Genomic DNA, 25,632 nt, shown 5'->3' on the forward strand with positions numbered 1-25,632 from the left:
TCACCTGCATGTCTTGTAAGGCATGCAAGTTTAGTACCAATGTCAAAGTGCATTATCCTGTCAGTAACACAGAGAGAAACATAAGTAAACATCTGACGTGCATGTCAGACTTCTGTGTATATGTTCTGATCTACCCATGTGGAAAGAAATATGTGGGCAGCACGATGTTTACTGCTAAGAAAAGGGTTTTGGAGCATCAAAGGGCAATCCAAAACAAGGACAAACTGTCTCCAGTTGCCAGACACTTTGAGGGGTTTCATAAAAGCAATCGAAATTTATTGAAATTCTTTGTAATTGATAGGGTGGTGGCAACAGTGAGAGGAGGCGACAGGATACGCAAACTCAGGCAGTTGGAGTCTAGGTACATCATAGACCTAAACACAAATTCCTGAAGGTTTAAATTCTGAAGAGGAGTTGTCCTGGCACCTAGGTGAACCCGGATAGAGGGCTTGTGAGGGATCCTTAGTGTCTAAACTCTTACCTTACTATGCTGACATTCCATTTAGGCTTTGGATGATACTTATGTTTGGAACGTATTTCCTCACAACAGTCTCTGCAGAACTTTTTAGTATTGATGAATTTGTCAACAAGTAATTTTATGTATCTGTGTGATTAGATGTATCTGTTAATCCCTTGGTTTATTTATGTTGCATGACGTCTGTGGAGTATCCTGTGGTAGGGGGAGTTTTGTAATATGAAGTACAGTCTCTGCTTCTGTTCAATTGGTACGATTCATAGTGTGATTTCTTCATTTGGATCTTTTCTTCCTTTTTCAATTTCTGTACATCCTTATGAACTGTGAAGGAGCCCTGGAATTGCAAATTACGTGCTATTGGAACACATTGTTGTCCACTTGGAATGAATGGGTTTGACTTCAACGTTGCAGCATGACTGTTATGTAATGAGAGAATCTGTCACTTGACTTTGATTCCAGAATATTGGTTAGCTGCCTGTTCCCGTTAGTGTAGTTTTTTGACAAATGGCCAGGGAATCTGTCTATTTGGATTTGGATTTTGTTAGCTATTGGTATGTATTCTGTAATTTATGAATTTTCATCACGCAATGCATATGAATTTAATCCCACTTGGGAAGGCATGTTTAGTTGTATGTTTAGTTGCAACGATGCTAACTTGCAACAGTAATGTTAGATTCACAACATAATATGTGAAGGGGAGCGGATTGACCGATATGCTCTTACAGACATTGAATGGAAGTGTTTGTATGCCAGTGACAGACATTTGAAGACACTTGTCAATGAGTATGTTTTATAAACAAATCACTGTGCATAATGAAATCACCGTGTAACACCACTGGGTATTGTAGGCAGTAATTGCGATATGAGAACAATAAGAGTCACAATGGGTGAGTGTTATATATTGACACCCTAACAATATGGTTAAAATACGATGATGGTATAAAAGCATATATATGATTTTTGTTTGAATTATAACTTTATTTAACAAACATTTGGTTTACAGTATAAATGAGACTGTTCAAAGATGGCCGCCACGTTTATCTCACGGACTGAAGTAGAAGTCTGTTTATGTTCATGTATTTGACGTCACACGCTACAAGAAGTCTTAAACTTTAATTTGTGTCGCCACAGCACGCACCTTACGCGAAGCCTCTGAAGAAGAGAATCCTCGAAACGCGTCAGGCTTCATAAGGCTGTTTTAATCTACTGGCATGCTGAACTGTGTCAATACCTTTTCATTAAAGGCTGGTAACCTTTCATCCCAGCTAGAGTGCGTCTCAAGTGGGTTACCATTGTTTGTGTGTGTGTGTATGTATGTATGTATGTATGTATATACCCATCTGTATTGAAGATTGAGTGGATATATAACTGTCTGGATGGAGGATTTAGTAGCTGTCTGACTAAGTGAGTAAGTGTCTCACTTAATACATGGATTAGTAACTAAACTATGTGAATGTGTGCAGCACTCTGTTGTATAACCTGCTGCATCAGTTGGTCACTAGCTACATGTGTGTAAATTAGTTATTGATTAGTTGGGTGAGTATTTGTGTGGGACACTGAGTTTGTGTGTGGTTGGATGGGGTGTGTGTAACTATGCATAGATGTGTGAATGGTTGACTAGGTGTATAGGTTTAAGAGTGCATGTGGAAACAGTTGTTTGGGTGACAGTTTATTTGTGTGTTGGTGAGCGAATGTTTTAATTGTATATCTTCAACAGAGTAAAAAAAATAAAAGGCATTGTATGTGAGTTGGTGTATATAAATAAGTATGTGTAAGTCAGTGATTGTGAGTAACTATATGAATGAGTGTATAATTGTAATGGTGATTTTTATAACATATTAACTGAGTTACTATGTTTGAATAAATGAGGTGTTGGATAATTGTGTAAGTGACTAAATGCAAGTGTGATTAACTTTTTTTCATGAGTGAGTAGGATGACTGCATAACCGACTAAGATGACTGCTGTGTCAATGTCTACATATGTGTACAAGTGCATTTGATAGTGTTCTATTAATTAGTGACTGCATGTATAAATGATTCTGTTGAATGGGTAGTTGTGTGTGTAGACTTAGGAATCAGTGAGTGGGTATGTAGTATGTGGTATTGGTGTGGGTATGTAGTATCCGGTATTGGTGTCAATGGTTTCAAATATGGTACTCTGTATTTTACAGTAAGTGATGAAATGTTATACTAGTGTATGATGAGGTGTATCAGATTATCACATAGATGATGTCATCAGTGATGTCACTGACCATGTCATGAATGATGCAATATGTGAAATCAGCAGTGCATTGCGGGTGCAAGTTATAGTTAGCAGAACTAACTATAACGGAGGAATTTCTATGGTTTTGTACAAGTGAAATGGCCAGCTAACTAGAACGTCTCTGAAACCTGTTTTTTTCAGTGAATTTCAAAGGTTTTTTAAATGCGAATTTTAAAGTGTGATAGTAGTTATACCTATTTTTTTTGTACTGATTTTCTACAGTTTTTGAATGGTTTATTTATAAATATTTTATTAATTAAATAACATATATTCTGAAAATGGCAAAAAAAATAAACAATTCAAACTGAAATATTGATTTTCTTCATTTATTTTAATATATTAAGTTTTTTTCGGAGTCGCGCACTCAAAGCGTACACATCACAGTGGGTGCGCGCATTCTAGCCGCCATTTTAGAAAAGTCGTGAAGGATCCGCGTACGGTGTGCGGCTGCATGTTTTTCAGTTGCATCATATACATTTAATATTACGTGATGTGCGCTATTGGTATGCGACTCCTGCGCCTTCGCGACACATGCACATTACGGTACAAGATGCTTGCGTGGTTGCGGGTCCCGCATGACGTCATATACGCGCTAGGTCGCACTGGGTGCGCGACTCCCGCAAACAAATTGTTCCAAAATGATATGCATGTGTCTTTAATATACATATTAGGGCAAGAGATTATCTAAGATATTCATAAAAATAACATATTTGTACTTATTATAAACTATTATTTTTAAATATATTTTCGCGAAGTTGGGTGTGTGCATTGTGAGCCCAGAGATACAAGGTCAGCAGAGCTGCTGTAGAGCAATAGATACCAGGTCAGCAGAGCCACTCTAGAACCAGAGACCCAGGTCAGCAGAGCTGCTTTAGAGCCGGAGAGAACCGGGTCAGCAGATCGACTCTGCCTGACTCTGCCTCCCTCCTCTGGTGGCCATCTTAGGAGACTTATTTGTTATGAAGTTTCCTAATTTCCTCATTTACTACAGTCTCTTCAGTAGGAAATACTTTCAGGTTTTTTACTTAGATTCCATCAAGAATGCATTGAGATGTGTCAAACATTTGCCATAAATTTGTAATGTTAGCACTCTAGTTGCTTATTAGATCACTGTAGTAAAGCTACTGCTCGCCAGGGAAGTCTGCAGCTGGTATTGAAAGTGCATGTTTCAGTCTGCATGTCAGAATTGTTTTATGAAATGGAGGATTTGAGAAGTGCCCTAATTTTTCTTTTTTCAGCACTAATCGTAATTTCTATGGCAAAATGACCCCCCCCGCATTGTGTTCCTTTTAAATTAAACTGCACTCTCTACCGCCCTCACTCTCTACCGCCCTCACTCTCTACCGCCCTCACTCTCTACCGCCCTCTCTCCCTCCCCCCCTCTCTCCCTCCCCCCTCTCTCCCTCCCCCCCCCTCTCTCCCTCCCCCCCCTCTCTCCCTCCCCACTCTACATGCATATATATTCTGCATATCTATATAAATACAAATGCTAAAAAGCCACCTAATTACAAACAGAATTGCTTCAACTTAAACTAGGGCGAAACCTATTGCATTTTCAATGCTTGTTTACTTTGGTTCCATCAAGAAGGCATTCAGATGTGTCACACGTTTGCCTTAAATTCTGAATGGTAGCACTCTAGTTGCTCATTAGATCACTGTAGTAAAGCTTCTGCTCACCAGGAAGTCTGCTGCTGGTATTGAAAGTGCATGTTTCAGGCTGCTTGTCAAAATGTTTTAATGAAAGAGGATTTGAGAAGTCACTCAAAGTGCCCTAATTTTTCTTTCTGCAGCACTAATATTATTTCTATGGCAAAATGAACCCCCTCAGTTTGTTCCTTTTTAAATTAAATGTTTTAAGTGTTACCACTTTATTCCAATCAAGATGGCTTCAGGTGTGCCATACGTTTGTCATAAGAAGAACTGTTAGGCGGGCAACTAGAGCCAAATTTTTTTTGGGGGGGCGGCTAAGTCTTCCAGCCATAGGCAGAGTGGCTGTAAGAAGGGGTGAAAACACACAAGCCTCGTTAACGAGTAAATGGTCTTTTAAAGACCTGTGAAGTACTCTGGTCCGGCTCCAATTAGACTGATGCCAGCCCGCGAGGCTGTCTCAGCCGGGCTGACACATGACTGGGTGGGGGGGGGGGGGTGGGGGGCTGAAGCCCGGTGAGCCCAATGGGTGTTGCGCGTCTGCTGTTAGTGCTCTAGTTCTTTAGAACACTCTGGGATGCTGCAGTAGAACACAAAGGAATCAACTGACAGTCTCTGCCCTTGTTGGATGTACATGTTTTACTGAGAAGGTCAGACTTCATTCTCACATGACTGAGAAAGATAGTGTGAATTTATAGAAAATATGCTCTCAGTTTAGCTTATAGATCACCTTCCAAATCTCTGTGGGAAAAGCATGAGAAAATAGTTCTCTCAAACATGATTCATGATATCCCAGCAGAAGGCTTTTTCACATGGTAAAATCACCTTACAACATACCACAATTCCTAAAATGAGTATGGTACCATCAACAAATTATTTATAATGTAACTAAAGTATTAACCTTCTATTTACTGCAATGCTTTTTAATGAGGTGCTATCATATATTGGTCCCAAGATGGCTGCCAACACTTCTTGGAAGTAGTGCTGACAGCCAATCAGATCTCACGATGAGATGTGTGGTTAAGCTCAGCCCAGATATATGATTTTACTTTTGATTTTCTCAGGAACTACTGAACGGGTTTACACCATTTAAGCAAAAGGCACGACTCTGAACCAAAGTCTACCTTTCTGCCAAATTTGGTGTACTTCCGTTCAGCAGTTCGGGCTGTAGCTGCGGCTAAATGTCCGTATGGAAAATTGTATGGGGAAAACACGTTTTGGGACTCTCCTTTTTTCTCGGCCCCCTCTTGACGAATCACCCCGATACTTTCAGGATAGGAGCGGACCTGAGCGGGCCACGAGTTTTGAAAATATCGCTAATATTCATCAACCGGCACCAAAGTTATTCTAAGTAGAATGTTGCGGATTTCCTATGGATAATGGGTCCCAACTATAACTACCTACTGGCGACCGCCAGTAGGTTATAGATGTATAGATCTTTCTATATCTCTATCAGTGTATGTACACTCCCACGCAGACTATCACCAGTAGGTAGTTAAAGTTAGGGCCTAGTTTCCATAGGAGAAGCTTTTTTGATTTGCCCGGATCTTTGGTGCCGTTTGAATATTCACGAAATTTTCAAACAAGTATGTTGGTGAGTCTAATTGGATGGTTCAATTCTGTGCAGGATATATGGATATATGTTCAGTTTCACTCGGTCATACACGGATCTCTCCCCCAGCTGGACGATGCACATAGTGGAACACAACTTCCAGGGCAACCTGGAAGCATTCCGTATCTGACAAGGAAACTGTGCGTCTAACCTCTCAGAACCCGGCACCACGTCAATATCCTGTGGAGTTCTGCAGAAGCCGCATGGGAGGACTTGGAAGAAACACAGATCCAGGCAGGACACTAGGGTATTCTGGGGCGGAGGAGTCGCAAGGAGTGAAGCCAGCTGTATTTATCCGAAACCGCACTTCATTCTTAGCACTGCAAATTCGAATTTCCCAATGTCGGCTGACATGGTGCGTGATAGGGAGGCGACAGCAATGGGAATGTTCGGATACCCTCCCGGTTACATCCATTGCCAAAGAAAAAAAACATTGCAAGTATAACTGACACTAACTCCATAAATAATACATTTAAAACCCTTGGAAAAAAAGATGCGAATGGAACAAAGCAAGTGGTGGGAGTCCCGATCACTTCAAAGATATATTGACGTAGGCAGAATTCCAAGGGGCTTGAGGATCCTTACTGCCCCCACCTATGAAGACCCTAATCCGGATTTAATGTGTTAATGGGCAGAATGTAATCTTGAGTCCTAGTGCAGATTGGCCTTAATTTTAATCAAATATGCAGACATTGATCATGCGCAACTACGCAAAGAAGTTGATTAAATAAATGAGTTGGATAAATTGGGGGAAACTGAAAAAAACACTAAATTACTTAGAGATGACGAGAATCAAAGATGAAATAAAAGAACGGAAGGCCTATAAATTCTTGAGCCAAAAATGACTACAAGTTGGGGCAAATATTTACCTTCGCCAAGAAGTACGATGCTCTTAGGGTATCCAAATATAAAACACAAGGCCCCACAACTTTGACCTCGAGGAGGGCAGAACCAACTAATGAGACATCACAATTGGATTTAAGCTCTGCAGGGGGCAGTGAATGTCAGAAATGAGGAATCCTCAGAGTGAGCAACACGCAAAACCATCACCGGGTGAAGAACCTAATTTTTTATGTCCCGAACGGAGGCAAAACCTCTGACCCAGACCACAAAGGAACAACGCTGAGCAGCCAAAAACTTCAGGCAGAGGTGCAAGGCCAATGGAAAGCGCTACAAATGCCAGCAAGAAAAGACTGGGATACTGGCAGAAGAGATGAATAAAAATGAAAAAACCAATAATACTGTAGTCAATTTGTTTAAAATCCAATTAACACCGGACAAACTAAAAATATTAAGCCTTGGTCTATCATGTTCCCCACCCAATGACTTCAATTATGCATCAACGAGGATGGATTTATACAAAGGGGTTAGAAAATGAACTCCAAAAATATCCAATGCTATTGGGAAATAGTGATCAACAACTAAAATGCGGTGTGGCCACAGAACTTATCATGTTTCCAAACTTTCTTACTCAGACCTTCCACTCCTACATGAAATGGAGGAGCTTTGGGATGGAGATGAAAGCCGACACCACACTGTTAGTGGGATTAAAACCAGCATATCTGGTCATGGCTCTTCAACACAACTTACACCGTTTAAACCCAAATCCACTTTCAACCCCATCGTCCCTCGTGACTCGATTGTTTCATGAAACCATGGTTACACGAATTGCAAAATTGAATAAAACCATTCTTATGACAGAGCAAATTCAATATACAAGATCAACAATACAGCAATTTGATTTAAAAACTACAAAAAGACAACCTCGTCATACGTAATAGTGACAAAGGTGGGAACATTGTTATTTGGCCACAAGAAGATTATAAAAGTGAAGCATTTAGCCGACTGAACGACAGATCATGTTATAGTCTGAGCAATATGGCCAATCTCAAATTGACATATCATGAACTGGCATCTTGGAAGACAAAAAAACTAATATCTGAGGAAGAATAAAAGTTCCTTAAAGACAATACCACTACTCCATCGATTTTATTTTATCCCAAAGATACACAAGAATATTATTAAACCTCCGGGATGACCTCTCATCACAGCCAGAGAAGGACTGCTGGAGAATTCTTCCAAGTATGTAGACTACTTTTTACAAGCCTTCCTCAAAGCCTTGCCCTCTTATGTTCGCGATACCAGAGATTTCATAAGAAAAATCAAAGACTTTGTGTGGCAAGATGACTATTTGCTGGTGGCTCTAGACATCACCTCCCTGAACACCAGCATTCGACATGAGGACGGAGTGAAAGCTATTCAATATCTGTCACAGCGGGCTCCACAATACAAAACACAGCAACAGGCTTGCTGAAATGATGAAGTTCTGTCTGGACAACAATAGTTTCATGTTCAACAACAGAAAGAGGGGTTGCCATGGGGGCCAGCTTTTCTCCCAGCTATGCATGTCTTCACATGGGCTGGTGGGAAGAGCTGGTCATCAAGGTTGAATTTGGGCAACTTGTTGATAACAATATAAGAATGTGGCTCTGCTACATTGATGATCTCCTTGTTATATGGCATGGTACAACAGAACAAGCAGAAGGGTTTGTTTTTAGGATTAATTCCAATAACATAAACCTACATTTCACGGCAACCATTAGCAAGTTCTCTGTCAACTTCCTAGACACACAAGTCTATATACACAATAGCACATTTGAGACCAGTCTCTATAGAAGGGATACAGCGGGTAACTCCACTTTATATGCTTGTAGCTCACACCCCAAACACCTGATCAACAGCATACCGTACTGCGGCTAAGACTGATATGCAGCAATGAAGCTGATTTGAGAGTAGCTCAGGAAAACTGTAAACTGAGATTTTTGGAAAGGGAATATTCCCACGAAATTATCGAATGCCATCTCTAAATCCATGCTTTTGACTAGGCATACTCCTGAGAGACTAACAACTTGACAATCTCACTTAAGATAAAACCGTATCAGAGACAGCCCATGATAAAAAAGAATTCAGAATTATTATGGGGTACAGTAGGCAACACCTCTATCCACAAAATAGTACAATCGAGTTGGCCACTGGTCCTAAATTACACTGTGATTGGACCCCTGCTTCCGCAGAGGGTATCACTTACAGTAAAGCCCCATCCATGAGGGACAATCTAGTAAAGACCAACCCGAGGAGATAGTACCAGTTGGCTTCAAACACACAAGGGATTTTTTTAGATGCAAAACATGTATACATGGCATCAATAAAGACACGTACTCCACCCCATTCAGCAATAGGGAATACAAAATTCAAAAGTTACTAACATGCAAAACAGAATTTGCCATTTGTGCTGCTGTCCCCATGTGGCCTTAAATAAATAGGCAGCACAAAACTGCAAGTTCATAAACGGGTGTTAAAACATCTACGTGCAATCACTAATCAGGATAATACATATCCAGTGGCTCGACACTTTAGGGAGTTCCACAGATAAAAGAACCAATAACTTGGCTACTATGTGATTGATGCAATTCCCCCCAGCAGATAAGGTGGAGACAGGGAACCTAAGCTCAGAAAACTTGAAACCAGATATATTTGACAACTTGATACCAAACACCCGGGATGTCTCAATGTCGCTGAGGATTTATATATGTCTAAAGTATTTCAATGGGTTGTGCAATTTGGTTTTCAGATCATCAACAGCAGCTATTATTCTAAGGTGTACCGATTTTTTTATTGGATTCTGAGACCGAATGTGTTCAATGCTATCCAGATGCTGCTTTATATATTATATCTATATTTATATATTTAATCATACATATTCTATGTGGATTATAGTATATGCAGCCTTGCACAATAGTGGCTGATTTGCTTACAAACCCATTGTTAATATCATTAGCCATAGCGCACAGCCTTATTTTATGAGATGATTATCCCTTTTGTCCATACCACATAGCCGATTGGTACTATGAAAATGATCACTCATTGCGGGTAACGTATAGATCAAACGGACAATGCAGGACAATAACCACCACTAGCGACATAAGAACTACGTATCCAAGTTACATTTTTAGAACTTCAGAGAAGCCTTTACACATGGATACGAATTTACGGAGTTGGATTAATGTTTTTATCACTATTTTAAGAAAAAGTTTTTCACTTTCTTACATATATCTTTTGTTTTATTAATTCATTATTATTTTTAGTTTGTCACGATAGCACTTTATGCACTACATGTTAAAATAGATCAAACTATCATTTTGTACGGATCCCTATGTCTTGCACACAATCTCGTAGAGGATTTATCCTCTATTTCAAATTAATTGGACGGTTTAAGTCTGGCAGGATATAAGGATAATAGACATTTAGGATATATTTAGGTAATTATGAGATTTTCTTAGATTTATACAGAATACACTGGGGATATTCGATTATAGGTGTTTGACATGAACTGCTAATTAAGCATAAAATATAATATAATGCAAATGATGCATGTAACACCTAAAAACAACGTATTTGTTTTTTAAATATCCGTGTATTCAACATGTTATGCATCAGTATAACAGTATGTAACATACATTTCTCCAATGTCTATGAATTTTGTTGTCCCGTGATTTGCACTCACTTTAAAAAATACCCTCAAGTCAACACTACCATGTCATGTGAACAAGGCTTGCATGAGCCAAAACTAGTTATGGCGACTATGGAGTAAAAGAAAGTATTTGCACTTACCTTGGGTCCGTGTACGTTCTTGGAGCTATCTGCTTGTAGACGGAAAGAGATATATATGTATATGTATATTATCTACTGGCGGTCGCCAGTAGATAGTTATAGTTAGGACCGTGTTTCCATAGGAAATCCGCAACATTCTATTTGGAATAACTTTTGCGTCGATTGACGAATCCTCGCGAAATTTTCAAAATAGGTGGGGCGCTCCGCTCCTTCCCTGAAAGTCTCGGGGGGATTCGTCAAGCGGGGGCTGAGAAAAAGGGGGGGTCCCAAAACGCGTTTTCCCCATGCATTTTCCCATAGGACCTTTAGTCCGCGCTACAGCCCGAACGGCTGAACAGAAAACCTTGAAATTTGGCAGAGAGGTAGTCCTCAGGTCAGGGATGTGCCTTTTGCAGGTCTGGTGTAAATCTGTTCAGTATTTTGAGAAAATAGCATTTAAAAATATATATATATATCTATAGGCGCGCACCGTGCGCGTACGGTAAGCGCACCCTGCCGTGCACGAGCGCAATTCTGATTGGTTGTTAGATCTTAGTAAACATTCGAATCGGTTGAAACCAGGAAGTGTCGGCCGCCATTTTGTCTCTCGCAGTCCAAGGGAGGTGAAAAATAAAGGTGGATAACATGAAAAGGGGGCAGGGTGGACAGTTCCTGACCCCCTAGCCATTGTCAGGGGGTCCCCAAAGGACCTCCAAGGGCCATAAATGTTTTTAATATTTTTACGAAAAATAGAGTGCGCTTACCGTGCGCGCACGGTAGAAACATGAAAATTACGCTAACTGAGTAACGCGGGCGCGCGGTGCGCAAAGCGCACCATGCGCGCACGGTACGCGCACGGTGAAAAACCTTAAAAAAAATTAAAAAAAATTAAATAATAATTACATAACTTAGCATTTAAAAAACCGTACAAATTCACTGAAAAAACCATAGGTTTCACACACGTTATAGTTAGGAATTAGCATTTAAAAAACCTTGCAAATTCACTTAAAAAAAACCATAGGTTTCACACATGTTCTAGTTAGCTGGACATTTCCCTCGTAAAAAACCAATGAAATTCCCCCGTTATAGTTAGTAAAGGGAACTATAACTCACGCGTCCGCAATCCACTGCTGATGACGTCCGATATTACATCACTGATGACATGTGTCTTTCTGTAAAATAAATATTTATTAAATATGTATAGCTAAAGGTTAAAGGAAAGAAAAATGGGTGAATAAATACAGTGATGTAATATCTGACGTCATCAGCAGTGGATTGCGGTCGCGTGAGTTATAGTTCCCTTTACTAACTATAACGGGGGAATTTCATTGGTTTTTTACGAGGGAAATGTCCAGCTAACTATAACATGTGTGGAACCTATGGTTTTTTGTGAATTTGCAAGGTTTTTTAAATGCGAATTCCTAACTATAACGTGTGTGAAACCTATGGTTTTTTTCAGTGAATATATATATGTATGTGTGTGTGTGTGTGTGTGTATATATGTATATATATATATATATATATATATATATATATATATATATATATATATATATATATATATGTATGTACACTCACACTCCCACTATCTCCTATCGCCAGTAGGTAAAGTTGGGGCCTAGTTTCCATAGGAGAAGCTTTTTTGATTTTCCTGGATCTTTGGCGCAGTTTGAATATTCACGAAATTTTCAAACAAGTATGTTGGTGAGTCTTGTGCATGGAATGTTTTGGGGTGATCTGTCAAAGGGGGGGGGGGGTTCAAAATAGTTGAGTTTCCAATAGAGATTTTAGACACGATTCCAGCATGAACCGCTAGAAGGAATTAAGCCAAATTTGGCAGAAAGGTAGCTCTTGGTCCAGAAAGTGTCCTTTTAGTTATTTGGTGTAAATCCTAATTTGTTTGTTTTGGGTCGTGGATAATTTGCAAATATTGACTACTTCAAGCAGAGATCCGTTTGGCTGGCAGCACTTTAACCAGGAAATTTTGGCACTTTGCCTCAGCAGAGTCCCCAAAATAATGTAAAAATAAAGAGGGCAGGGAAGCAATTCCCTGACCCAGATCTCCCCAACAAGCCCCCCCCCACGCCCCTGGTGCTGTTTTTTTTTCTCCCCCCCCCCCCCCACAACGTTGTTGCAAATATTGAAAAAACAAGCTTAGTTTCCTGCACTGCTTTTTTTAGCCCCCACGTGATCCATGTCACATTAACTTTATTAACAAATGTGGAGGAGGGCACGTGAGTCACCCCTTCCCGCCATCCAGTTTGAACCTCTAACTGCCACCTTCCTAGGACTTTATTTAATTCAGGCCGCACTGCCCCCTCAGGCCTTTATAGGCCCCAGGATCCACCACATTAATAGGGCTTATAAAGTGTAAAACAGTGGGACCGCGTGTCCCCTTACTTTAATTGCCCTGGGGACTACCACCTCACCGGGGCACAAGAGTACTGTTAAGAAGGGAGGGGGGCTGTGGGCCCTCCTCATAGAGCCATTAATGGCCCTGGGGACTGCCACCCCCAGGGTTGGTCCCCTTCTTTCCTGGGGTGCCCACCCCTGGGACATAGCTGTATGCTCTTGCTTGCCAGGAGCTATGATCGGTATCACCGCTCCCTCCAAGCAAGTCTGCTCCCAGCAGGCGGGTGCATGAAAACTGCTCCCGCTTGCTCGGGCCGACTTTTAATCTGTTTTCCTGCCAGCTGTTAAACAGGCAGGAAAATAGATAGAACTGCTCCTGCACGCAATGCCTCCTTTCGCTGAAGGCGTGGAGCTGGCAGGGACTGCCGGGCTATTGGGGCTCCTCCCATGGCCCCAAAGAGTGCTCACTGAGTGGGCACCAGGACACCAAGCCTTAGTTTGTTGGGGGATGGGGTCCACGGGGAAAAATCTGCCCTGGTAGGAGGATGCTCCCCCAGCCTGCCAATTGGCCAGGCCCTGGGGGCTAAGGTCCCCCGGCCCAAAATCCCCCCCCCCCCCGTGAGGAGGGGTGTATGCCCCCCCCTTCACAATTTAAAATGTGCAAAAATGTGCACTTGTTGGATAAAGAGACAGATGAGGATCTGTTTCTAGCCCTAATTCTCATTTCACAGAAATTAAACCTCCAGGGGAAGCACTTACAAATATAAACATAGCAGGTTCTCCAATTGAAGCTGGTAGAGAGCTCCCTCTTTGTATTCTTGTTGTCTTCTCTATAGTAAGCTTCTGGATATCCCAATCTTCTCGATAAAGACACTAGGGACAATCACAATGTCGAAATGCACACACGGTCACTGCAGATAATTCCTTGTGGTCCATTAGGTTAGTGTAGAATACAGACTAGACATTTACCCAACAAAGTAGCACTTAATAATTAACCAGCAGTAAGTACTGCAGCTGGGTAAACATGTTGTACAAAGTTGTGGACTCTAGTTGTATAAACTGGCAGGTAAAGTTCCTTTCTGGCCATGATGCTCATTTGACAGAAATTAAAACTCATTGGGAAGCACTTACAATTATAAACATAGCAGGTGCCCCAGTTGAAGCTAAACTTCTGTAAAGAACACATGAAAACTTCCTAGGCTCGGTGAAGGCAAAGCAAGTGTGTTTTCTCAGCAATTCCACATTGAAAAGTGATCTACAAGCCTTGGTGAATGTGAATGCATCGTTGATCTATCGGAGCACAATCTATAGTGACTGGGTGGGTTCTTTCTTGGCCTCTCTTGGTGAAAGTAAAGTCCATAGTTCTCCCTTTAAATGACTACGAGTGTGCAAAATAACCTGGAGGCATTACCCGTTTGACCCTGCCTGTCTACATTTTTTAGTGTACAACTCTGGCCCATTCATCACTCCTCCACAAAGCCACTCGCACCCATTCAGCCTCTTACACACCCACTTACAGACTCGTACAACTACTTGCACACCCACACACAGACCCATGCCCACTCACAAAGGCTACAGGTTCCAGTTGGGAAATAACATTTTAATATTTTTTTTATAAATCCACAAAAAAAAACAAAGGTTACAGGCGTATTATAGTTAGGCTCAGATATCACTCGTACAAAACCATCGAAATTCGGCAGTAAGTTACCTGAGGTAAAAATAACTAGTGCCCCATAATGCTCTATTTTTGACCTCCTATATTACATCACCTATGATCTGGTCAGTGACATCATGGCTGACCTCTCAAATTACATCACGGATGACATGATCTTCAGATCTACTCACACCCACTCCATACAACCCTGCATGCACCCACATAATAATTCAGACCCATTCAGCCACTCGCACCCCCACTCTCAGGCCCCTATGATCATTCACTCACCCTTACAGCCACTCACATATCCATTCACTCATCCACAACACCACTTACCCATTTACACATCGAAACAACCACTCGCACGCCCACTTGCTCACCTATACAGCCACTCACACACACTGTGTAAAACAGTCACTTACCCATACACTCAAACAGCTACACATTTTGCCAAACATCCACTCACACTTGCCTACCCATACAGCCACTCACACCCACTCACCAATGCAGCCACTCACACACCCACTCCCACACAATCAGTACCACTCAGATGACCTATATTAGAAACTGCATCACTCAGTAGCACAAAGATAGTAATTTAACATAATGCAGTAGCTTAGTATTTATCTCGAAGTCTCAAATGTTTGTGAAACACTCACTGGATGATATCATCAATGTTGTGTCAGATGTCATAAGCTTCATCAGTGATGTCATTGACCATGTAATGAGGGATGTAATATGTGAGGTCATAAGCAGTGCAGGGGTGTAAGCTAGTTAGCTTGGGTAACTACCTGCTGAATTTCAATGGCTTTGTACCCGTGAAATCTGTCCCTAACTATAATGTCCTTGTAACTTGTTTTTTTCAGTGAATATGTGGCAATAGATACTGTAGGTAGTTAGGGTTACCAGAGAGAAATATCCCAGATTTCTGCCCCTTAATGACTTTGCACCCATTTGACTAATTTTTCTAAAACTTTGTAGACCTATTGCACTCTTTAAAATGAAGGATTGAAAGTTTGGCAGTGTTCGTTCAAGCGGTGCAAAGAAAAAAGTATTTGATATACTTTTGTCTTTCACTTAGAGGCAAAACTGCTGAATGGATTTTAATGAAATTTCATAGCAATGTACATTAGATTATGTAGAGTATTCTTGTTTACTAGTACAAGTGATGTTATGAAGTGATTATGAAGTTATAATGGTCAACAACTTATTGATCTTTATATAGCACAATACAACTAAAAGTAGCAAGGAAGCCCAAAAAAATAAACTAGACTGCAAATGTAAATTTTCAGATTTACTACATTAACTGAGACCCTTTTATAATTGTATGCTTATGGAAAGCTATAAACAGAATAAATCTTAATCCACATACGTTTCTCTGCATGCTCTATGGTTCACAAAATACAATGGGCCGAACAAGCCAAACAAACTATATTCCTTGTGTAACCCTGTGCAACAAAATGAAAAAATGACCTAGCAGTAAGCTGCACAAACTACTATTTTGAGGACATAATTGGCCACTTGGAAAGAAACATAAATTTTTATAACCACAATAATGGTCTTTTATTCACTGTGGTCTTCATATATAGCGCAATTCTATTTAAAAGTAGCAAGGAAGCCTAAAAATGAAACTAGACTGCATATGTACAATTTCGGAATTACTACATGAACAGGTGAAAGACGTCTATAGTCACCGAAGTAGTTAAACCAATAAACAATTACATATCAAATACAATAGATAAAAAGAAAATCACATTAAATCTGATTACCACTCCATAGTTATAGTTGGTCTTCCAAGACATAGGAATTGCTCAGATTTTAGCTCCCTACTACCTTTCCTCCTGTTTGATAAATTGCAACAAAACTTTCCAGACCTATAGCATTTTGAGATGATGCAAAAAAAATTGGGTGAATCATTCAGGTGGTCTCAAACCTGATTTTTTTTTTTTTTTTTTTTTTTTTACACCAATGCATTTTCCTTAGACTATTGTGTTTGACGTAGCACAAACTGCTGAACAGATTTACATGAAATTTCGCAGGATTAGACATTAGGGTGCATGCATGAATCTTTTTGGGTACTGTAGTTAAGTATTTGTTATGAGGCATTTAAACTCTGTGATATTTGTCACAGAATCATTAAATTTCATGAAACTACAGCGAAACATGGCCAAAAAAGTATTTAAAAATGTATTAAAAATAGTTCCCGACATTTACTGTGGTATACCAAGGCCTAAAATGGAACTAAGGTCTAGCTTTGTTATTGGATTGGGGTATACTTGCATCACACATGGTGTTGCATGGACAATTCAAATCTTAAGTCAGATTTACAAAGCAACACAAGTCCACCATGCATGGCCCTGCGTTGATTAGTAAATTTGGAGAAATGCAAGGCAGCACAATCTGCGTTTTTGCCTTACTCTGCACACATAATCTACATTGCTGTTAACTTTCACATACATCCGTACACCACACCACTGGACTCCACTCCACTATACGCTATCCAATGTATGCCACTCCATTTTATGCCTCTCCACTGTATGAGATTCCACTCTACACCACTTCACTATGCTATTATACTGTACGCACCTCCACTCTACGTCACTCCAGTCTCACTCGACTGTACGCTACTCCATTATGCTATTCCACTCTACACCACTCCACGCTATTCCACTCTGCCACTCCTCTAAAAAATCCACTGTATGCTATTCCACTGTATGCCACGCTACAGCACTTCAGTGTATGGCACTCAGCCCCTTCATTTTACGCTATTCCAATGGACATCACTTCAATGTATGCCACTCCACTGCATGCTGTTACACTCTACCCTACTCCACACCACTTTAATGTATGCCACTCCACAATATACTATAAAACACTACACCACTCCATTCCTGATACACCACTACACTCTATGCCAACCCGCTCTACGCTATCGCACTGTACCGGTGGCTCCTCCGTTAGGGCGGAGGAGCGTCGCCCCATTGCTGGGAGCCAGAAGATTCAAACATGAAAAATAAAATTATAAAACCATTTTATTTTTTAGGCTGCCAACCAAGTAGGGTGGGTGGACCCTCCTAAAAGTGCAGCTGCAGCAGGGAGGAGTGGTGGCACTACAAGTGCACATGTCTGTTTGGCCGACGTCCTAGGACTGCCAAACTGGCATGCACACTTGGATCTCTCCAATCTGAGGTGCTGCACAGCTGGATGGAGAACAGGGACAGGCTCCCAGTCCCTTAGATTGCCAAACCAGGCCACTCAGACCAATCCCGGTGCTTCTCTCATGCTGGGTAATAGTATTACCTGCATGAGAGCTGCATCTGGATTGAGGGGGGGGGGGGAAGTCTTGGTGCCTGTGCACCATCGCATGGACTGTTAATGCAGGCCTCGCCGCTCTACGCCTCTCCACTATGCTATTCCACTAGAACCCGCTCCAATGTACGCCACTCCAGTCAACTCCGCTCTGCGATGCCACTCTACACCACACTACTGTACTCCACTTTGCACTATTCCGCTGTAGGCCACTCCATTCTACTCTATTACACTGTACACACATTCAATCTTTGCTGCTCTACTGTATGGTATTCCACTGACCCCACTCCACTATGTGCTATTACTCTACACCTCTCCAGTCTACACCCCTTCACTGCACACCACTCCATTGTACACTCCTACACTATATGGTACTCTACTGTACATTACCTATATTATTCCACTCTGACATATCATGTTATTCCACTCCAGTGTAGTCTCCTCCACTCTAAAGAACTCCACCCTACTCTAATTCTGTACACTCCACTGTCCAAATGTGTACTCCACTCTATAGCATATGCTCTATTGTCCAACACTCGACTCTACTATCTTTCCAAAAACTGTACAACAAAGTAATCTACTCTACTGAATGAGATGGCACTCTAATGTATAGCAGTTTGCTGGACCCTACGCTATGCCACTTCAATACACCCCACCCTACTGTACACCACTCCACTTGTTTCCACTCTCTCACTCCACTCTTCTACACTCCACTGTACAGTATTCCACTGCATGCTACTCCACTTTACTGTAATCCGCTCTACACTACTACGGTGTACCCCGTTCTGCTCCACTAACACTGTCCTCCACTCTAAGCCTACCACACTAGGGTATTCAACATTCTACCCCATCCTCTCCCTGTACATGCCACTGTCCAACTCTATACTCCACTCTATGCCCGTACACCATTGTACAACAGTTACACTATACGACCCAGCACTCCACTATACGAGACCCCACTCCAATTCATAACATTTTACTGCTTAAGCTAAGCCACTTCACTCCAACTCACCAATACACAATATTGTACTTCACTACACTGTTACACCACTCCACTGTACAAGACTTTACCCCTCTATGCTACCATACAATACAATCTAAGCAGCTCCACTGTATGACACACTAGTGTACTCTATGCAACTCCATTGTATGCGTCTCAATAACTTTACTCCTGTCTATCCTACCCTACACTCCACTGTAACACTGTACTGTACAGCAACGGTTCCAAATCTGTGCGCAGCAGCACCCTGGTGCGCCCTCGACTAGCCTGGGGCTCCGCGAACAGATGCGCACCAAGCATGCAGCAAACCAGGTACAGCAAAATCAATCCCGCTTTAACAGTGCACCTCAATCCCGAGCTTAATCATACATAGTTTCAATATGTAAGGTTTCTTTTGGTCTTTAACGCCTTCTACTGGATTAATTTTAGAACATTCATTAATATAACCGCAATAAAACTTTCATCTGCATCGTCCAGCAAGATCAATCGTCACAAATATTGATTATTCTATAGCACAAACAAAAGGTTTAGCGGCAATAAGTTAACATTGCTTTTTGCTTTAAGGACAGTTCTTTCACCCCTCCTTATATTTTGCGGTACTGTTATCAATTTCCAAAATCTAAAGCCATCTACTTTACCCTCTTTATGTAAAAACTATTGTGTGGTAGCGAAACTGATTTTTATTGGCTCCGTTATGTTATGCAGTGTGTATTTTCAGACTTTTGCTGATGCTCCCAATGTATTGCTTACCGCAAAGGCATTTTATAATTAACACCAAAAAGATGTTAAACAGTTTAATGAATAACAATTTCGGGATCAAACAATTTTCTTTCGTATTTCCAAATTGTTTTGCATAACTGCAAGTTTGCACATTTTGCAGAGTCCACAAGCATAAAAGCCATTTGGTAGTAGAAGGAGCTATGTTCTTTCTACTTTTGTCTGTATTTCAAGATGGCGGGGTCTCACTTTCCTACGGGGTATATATATTTTTTTAATTGTATTTGTACCTCTGAAAACAAAGGTGCAAGCAAAGTAAAGCCCACGCGGCAGACTCACTTTGGCACAGCTCAGAGGAATTTTGAGGCGGGAAGTAATCGCCTGCTTTTCTAATAAAAGCGTGGTAGCATAAGCAATAGAAAAGGCATACACTCTGCCCCTCTGGGACTAGGTCTTGCTAGAGAGCATGAAGGACATAAAATGAGGCGTAGGTCGTTGGGCATGAAGGAAGATGTACAAGGCTGAAGGAAGCTAAAGGAGTTTCTTAGGCTGGAGACTGCATGGTGCTTGCGTGTGCACTGCACGTCTTCACATGGTGCGCATGTGCCAGAACACGGCTACCTCTGCCTGAACTGAGAACCAGCTTTGAAGAAGAGCAAAAGTATATAGAGAGGATAGGAAGAGGAGTGCGGGCCGCCCTAGGTGTCAGCACTGAGGGGGTGACAAAATGGGAAAAATGTGTTAAACATTTTTGCCATTTTGTCAAGCCGGGGGTGACTAATTTGCCACACCGGGCACCACCGGACCTTCCTACGCCACTGGGACGGGTATCCTCCGATTGCAGGCCAGGGACACAATCTGTCCTTCCTCCAACGATTTAATATTAATGGCTACAGGAATTGTTGATCTTCCCCATTTCAACAAAGTCTTAATCCTTCTGGGACTGTGTGCACCCTCAGACCACCATTCACCATATCAGTCAGTTTCTTCTTCGCTTTTCTCGGGGCAGAGCACAACATGTTAAGCTTAACTAAAGGAACTTCCAGGGAACACACAATCTGCAAGGTTCTCATTAAAGATAGTGATGGCCTGTGTTGCGCTTCACTTGGTCACAGCACCCAAAAAATGTAATGAATCAGTGTTTCCTACGAAACGTCCAATATTTGTTCCTTAAGAGGAGTGATCTGGTCGGCAGGTTTTTAAATTAATCAGGTCTTCACTTGTGGGTCATTTAACAGCTCATCAAACACCAATCAGATGTTTTCCTCCAGCAGCTCCTCGGATGGCCTTTAACACACACCTGTAGAGCGTAGTCATGATTTTAGCATTTGTCGCAGCAGAATCAGTTACTGTATAAGTTCCATGTCGTCGAAGGGGTTTTGTCAGAAATAGACGCATACAACTACCGTGTATTTCCATGGACAATACCCTTAAGGGCTGAGACTTGTCTCGGATTCCTGTAGTGTTTAGTATTTTGTACACTCGTGATACCATATGCAAACCCCAGTGCTGAACAGTTTCCCTTGTATTGTTTCTGACTTAATTTAAGCTTATTATTAAATATTCTATTTTTATTTGAATAATTCTATGATTATAATACCTTAATCTGCTTTATTCTAATCATTTTTAAGAGAAAAATGGAAGTATTCCTGAGGCCGGTATTTATATCTCCCAGCCCACCCCAACCGCCCCAAAAAAGTAACCTAATGGGGAACCACTGCCAATAGGTCATGGGAGCCGTGGGTTGGAAAAGTTTGGGAACAACTGCTGTGCAACACTACTCTGTACTACTCAACAATACTCTAATCCACTATACGACACACTGCACAATTTTGTATGCTACTGCACCCCACTTTAATCCATGGCTCCACTGTACGCTACTCCACTCTACGCTACTCCACTCTATGCCACTTTATTCTATTGTACACTATAACACTGTATGCCAAGCCACTCTACCACACTCTGCAACACTGTACTGTACACTACTCCAAAAACTCAACTAGACTGTATTCCAATCTACTCTAAATCGCTTTTCATTACTATGACACCACTACTCTACTGCATAAAAGGTCACTCCAATTTATGACACTTTACTCAACTGTATGCTACACCACTCCATTCTACCCCACTCCAGTGTACTTCACTATACTCAACTACATATTATCTTACTCTACACATCTGTACCATACTTTGCTCTAAACCACTCCTATTATAAGGATGTTTCACACGAAGTCTCCTTAATGAGTTTATTCTTAACACCCACCAGCTGTACAGCGATGACAGCAGACATCAACTCCAACTCTCCCTTCAGTCCCCCATACATTCTCTCCCATGTCATTACATTCCAACCCAGAACCACAACTTAAAGGAGAAGCTACAACACATCTTCCCTTTATAAAAATGTAAGAACACAAAAGAAATAGGTCAGAAGAATAATAAAATAAAACAGCTTAAGCAGATACATAAGTAAATCACAATTTTAGGAAAAGAAAATAACAATTCTCAATTAACTTGAGGATGCAAAGATAATACCATCCTAATACTATTTGTACTTTACACAGTAATATTGAAGATACAATGGTGGTCTCCTGATTCTGGAACCATGAAAACCCCCACCAGATGTACAGCGATGACAGCAGACATCAACTCCAACTCTCCCTTCAGTCCCCCGTACATTCTCTCCCATGTCATTACATTCCAACCCAGAACCACAACTTAAAGGAGAAGCTACAACTCCATTGTCTAACAGTACTAAAAAAAAAAAAACTATATGGCCATCCACTCTAGGCCACCGTACTAAACTGACTCTTGAAGACAAGCCACTCAGTTTCACTCTGATAATCCACTTAAATCTACGGCACTCATGCACTGTACTCTTACGCTCCACTTGACAATACTCTACTCTAAAACGCTCTACTCTGACAGTCTGACTCCCAACTCTATTGTTTGACTCACCCGTCCACTGTACAACTCGTTGTTCCAGTCTGATACGTGACTTCACTATAGAAGACACCATGCCACTACTCTATATAACACTTTACTACACTGCATGATGCACCACTCTATTCAAATCTGCAATACTCCACTTTGACAAGACTTCACAACTCTCCTCCGCTGTACTGTAAGATACTCCACATAACGATTCTCAACTCGCGACACTGAACTCTAATTTGAAACACATTTTTATTACAAATTTTTAAAAAAACTTTTGCAATTCAATGAAAACCAAGGGCTAAAACTTACTTATAGTTCCCTATACAAACCATGCTTAATATACATAAACTTAAATTCTTGTTTTAACTCATTTACAATTTATCTACCGCCTTCAAATTAGAAGTAGCACACCTCCTTACACATTCTTCAGCCCGCTAGCCAGACAAAACAAACTATGGGGAATGGTCCCTGGGGTCTCTGGAGGGTCAGGGGAAGGGCTGCAACCCCTTCTTTTTTTTTTTTTTTTTTTTTTTTTTTTTAAATTTCACCCCAGGGGTGGGCACCCTGGGGCCTATGACTGCTCAGATATGGGGGCCGTGACACAATTTTAGTTTTTTCAATTCTTGCAACATTTTGACTGTTGCAAATTTTGGGGGTTTTATTCCCCCCAAGAAGCCAACGGGGGGAGGGGGAAACAGGGTATCCCTACTATGTAGATATATGGTATGGGCAGTCACCAGTAGGTAGCTATAGTTAAGGCCTTGTTTCTATAGGAAAAGCTTTTTTTCTTTTGGCAATATCTTTGGCGTTGTTTGAATATTTGACATTTTCAAAACTAACACACCACCCAGTTCAGCTCCTGTGTTGAAAGTTTCAGGGTGATTCGTCAACGGGGGCTGAGAAAAAGGGGGGTCACAAAATGCTTTTCCTCCATGTTAATTTCCATAGGAAACTGTTGACGCAGCTACAGCCTTAACTATTGAACAGTTACACCAAATTTGGCAGAAAGTTAGCCCACACAGCCTTCTTTCCTGAAATATAAAAAAAAATGGAAGCCGGCAACTCGCTGAGGCCCTGTCCCCTTTCTCCACTACTCTGCAAACGTGACTCCTGGCGTGCTCTTGGTTGGGGCATGAAGTCCCCTTCGGTCCTGAGGGTTCTTGGGTCCAACTAGCGCACTTGTTACCTCCAGTAAGCCCCACATAGTGGGATTGCTGAGATGTGGTCGGAGGCCACGCCCCTTTTCCCACCACTCTGCAAACACGCCTGTCAGTGCACTGCTGGTGGAGCGATGAGGTCCCTTTGCGTCCTGAGAGCTTCAGGACTAAAGTGGACTTCATCTCCCAAGCAACAGTGGGCCAGGAGGCGCTTTTGAGTGGTGGAGAAAGTGGGCGTGGCCTCTGATCAACTCTCAGCAATTCAGCTGTGAAACGTAGCTGCCCATGTCTGTTGGGCAGGCCTAAGAAGGCCGTCCAAACAGACATGCACATCTTAGTGCACATCGCTCTGCCCCACCCACCTCCCTCCCATTGCCCAGCCCCATTCACCCCCAGACATGCTAGCTCATCCAGCTGCCAAAAAATTAAATGTAGTTTTATTTTTCGGCTGCTGGCTGTGCCAGTTGGGCGATACCCCTCAGCCGTTGCGGAGGAGCCGCCGCTCGGTATTTGTTATATTTAAAAAATTTCTCCTGAGCAGAATGTTACAATGGCGGTGCGCGATTTACAGCAAGAGGCGTTCTAGGTTTTTCTTGTGCAAGACTGTTTCTCAATGCTGCTTTACACTTGTTTCGCAAAATTTGAATTTACAAAGTCTAGTTTCCTGCATTTCTTATTGTAGAAACCCCCAACCCCTTTGTGGTGTGTATTAGCCCAAGTGTGTGTATCTATATATCCATATCTACTAATGCCTGAACTCTTGTTTCTTTCAGAAAAACAAATGTCTGACGCAGACCACCTTTCTTTCAAGTATAAAATTGACTTTCCTTTTTAAACGAACTGCATTTCCAATGGCGATATATCCAGAATGTCAATGCACTGTGCCAACTACTCCAGGTAAGAACTCACAATATATTTTTCTGTCACCCCATGATGAAAAGAACTTAATATGCACTTTAATTTAGATTTGAGCGTGAATCGGAGATTGGCAGAAGTGTGGAAAACTGTTCTTTGTATGATCATTTTGGTTGCCCTTTTCAAATGCTCCAATGTTAAACACTGGCAATGGAACTATGCCAAAGAATGTCTGCTTTAAACTCCTACTGTCCCTGCATTCGTTTATTTTTGTACCTGGTGAAATTTTAAATATCCCCCGCTAAGCCTCCTATTTTTCATGCAATTTTTCTGCTGACGGTTCAACTTGTGAAATTTTCACCCCTAAATGGCCCGATCAGTCATTTTGTGGTTCCTCACACTTAGCATCCATATTTGCCAGTAGTGCAACGTAATTTGTTTTTGTTGTCTTTCGTTATTTACCAATCTTTTACTGGACAAGGCAGGAAACCAAATTCATGGAATGCTTTGCTTATTCCACCCTTCCAGCACACAATCATAACTTCCATTCCAAAGCGTTCACCTTCTAAATAAATCTTTGCTGAAAATCTATCCATCAAAAAAAAACTGCGGTACTTCTCAGCATTATTATTGTGGAGAAGTAAATACGCGTTATGTGCCATTTCAAAAAGTGTGCCTGCTACAAACAATATACAGCAGAAAAAATGTTTTGGCCATATGGGAAATAGTCGACACATTGTGGAAAAAATACAAACCTCAAACCCTTTGGCTCTATGCAGGAGGTGTGATATGATTGACACATTTGCTCTGCCTGTCAATATCCCCTAAAGGTCCAAGGTTTTAATCAGATTAAAATGATCTGGCAATTGTAGTAAAATGTCATACTGTTCAAATACTGCAGAATGTTTGCAAAATCGGGATGTTGTTCACCATTTTCCCATGTGCGTTCAATAGCATCATGTCCTTACTAAATTCTCCAACTTCTGGCCAACTGCTCTGTTATACTG

The 25,632-nt window shown here is 41.3% G+C and overlaps 1 protein-coding gene across 2 annotated transcripts in view; it reads left to right on the forward strand.

The window, feature by feature from the left end:
* LOC146867623 (zona pellucida sperm-binding protein 2-like) overlaps positions 1 to 25,632 on the forward strand; it is a 234,594-nt gene that overhangs the window by 76,226 nt on the left and 132,736 nt on the right. For both annotated transcript variants that reach the window (XM_085615017.1, XM_085615016.1), the window contains exon 10: positions 24,544 to 24,667. In XM_085615017.1, the coding sequence (XP_085471143.1) occupies positions 24,544 to 24,667 (124 nt within the window). The remainder of the gene's footprint in view (positions 1 to 24,543; positions 24,668 to 25,632) is intronic.

The sequence above is a fragment of the Triturus cristatus genome, chromosome 1_2 (assembly GCF_964204655.1).
Source record: "Triturus cristatus chromosome 1_2, aTriCri1.1, whole genome shotgun sequence".
Lineage (NCBI taxonomy): Eukaryota > Metazoa > Chordata > Amphibia > Caudata > Salamandridae > Triturus > Triturus cristatus.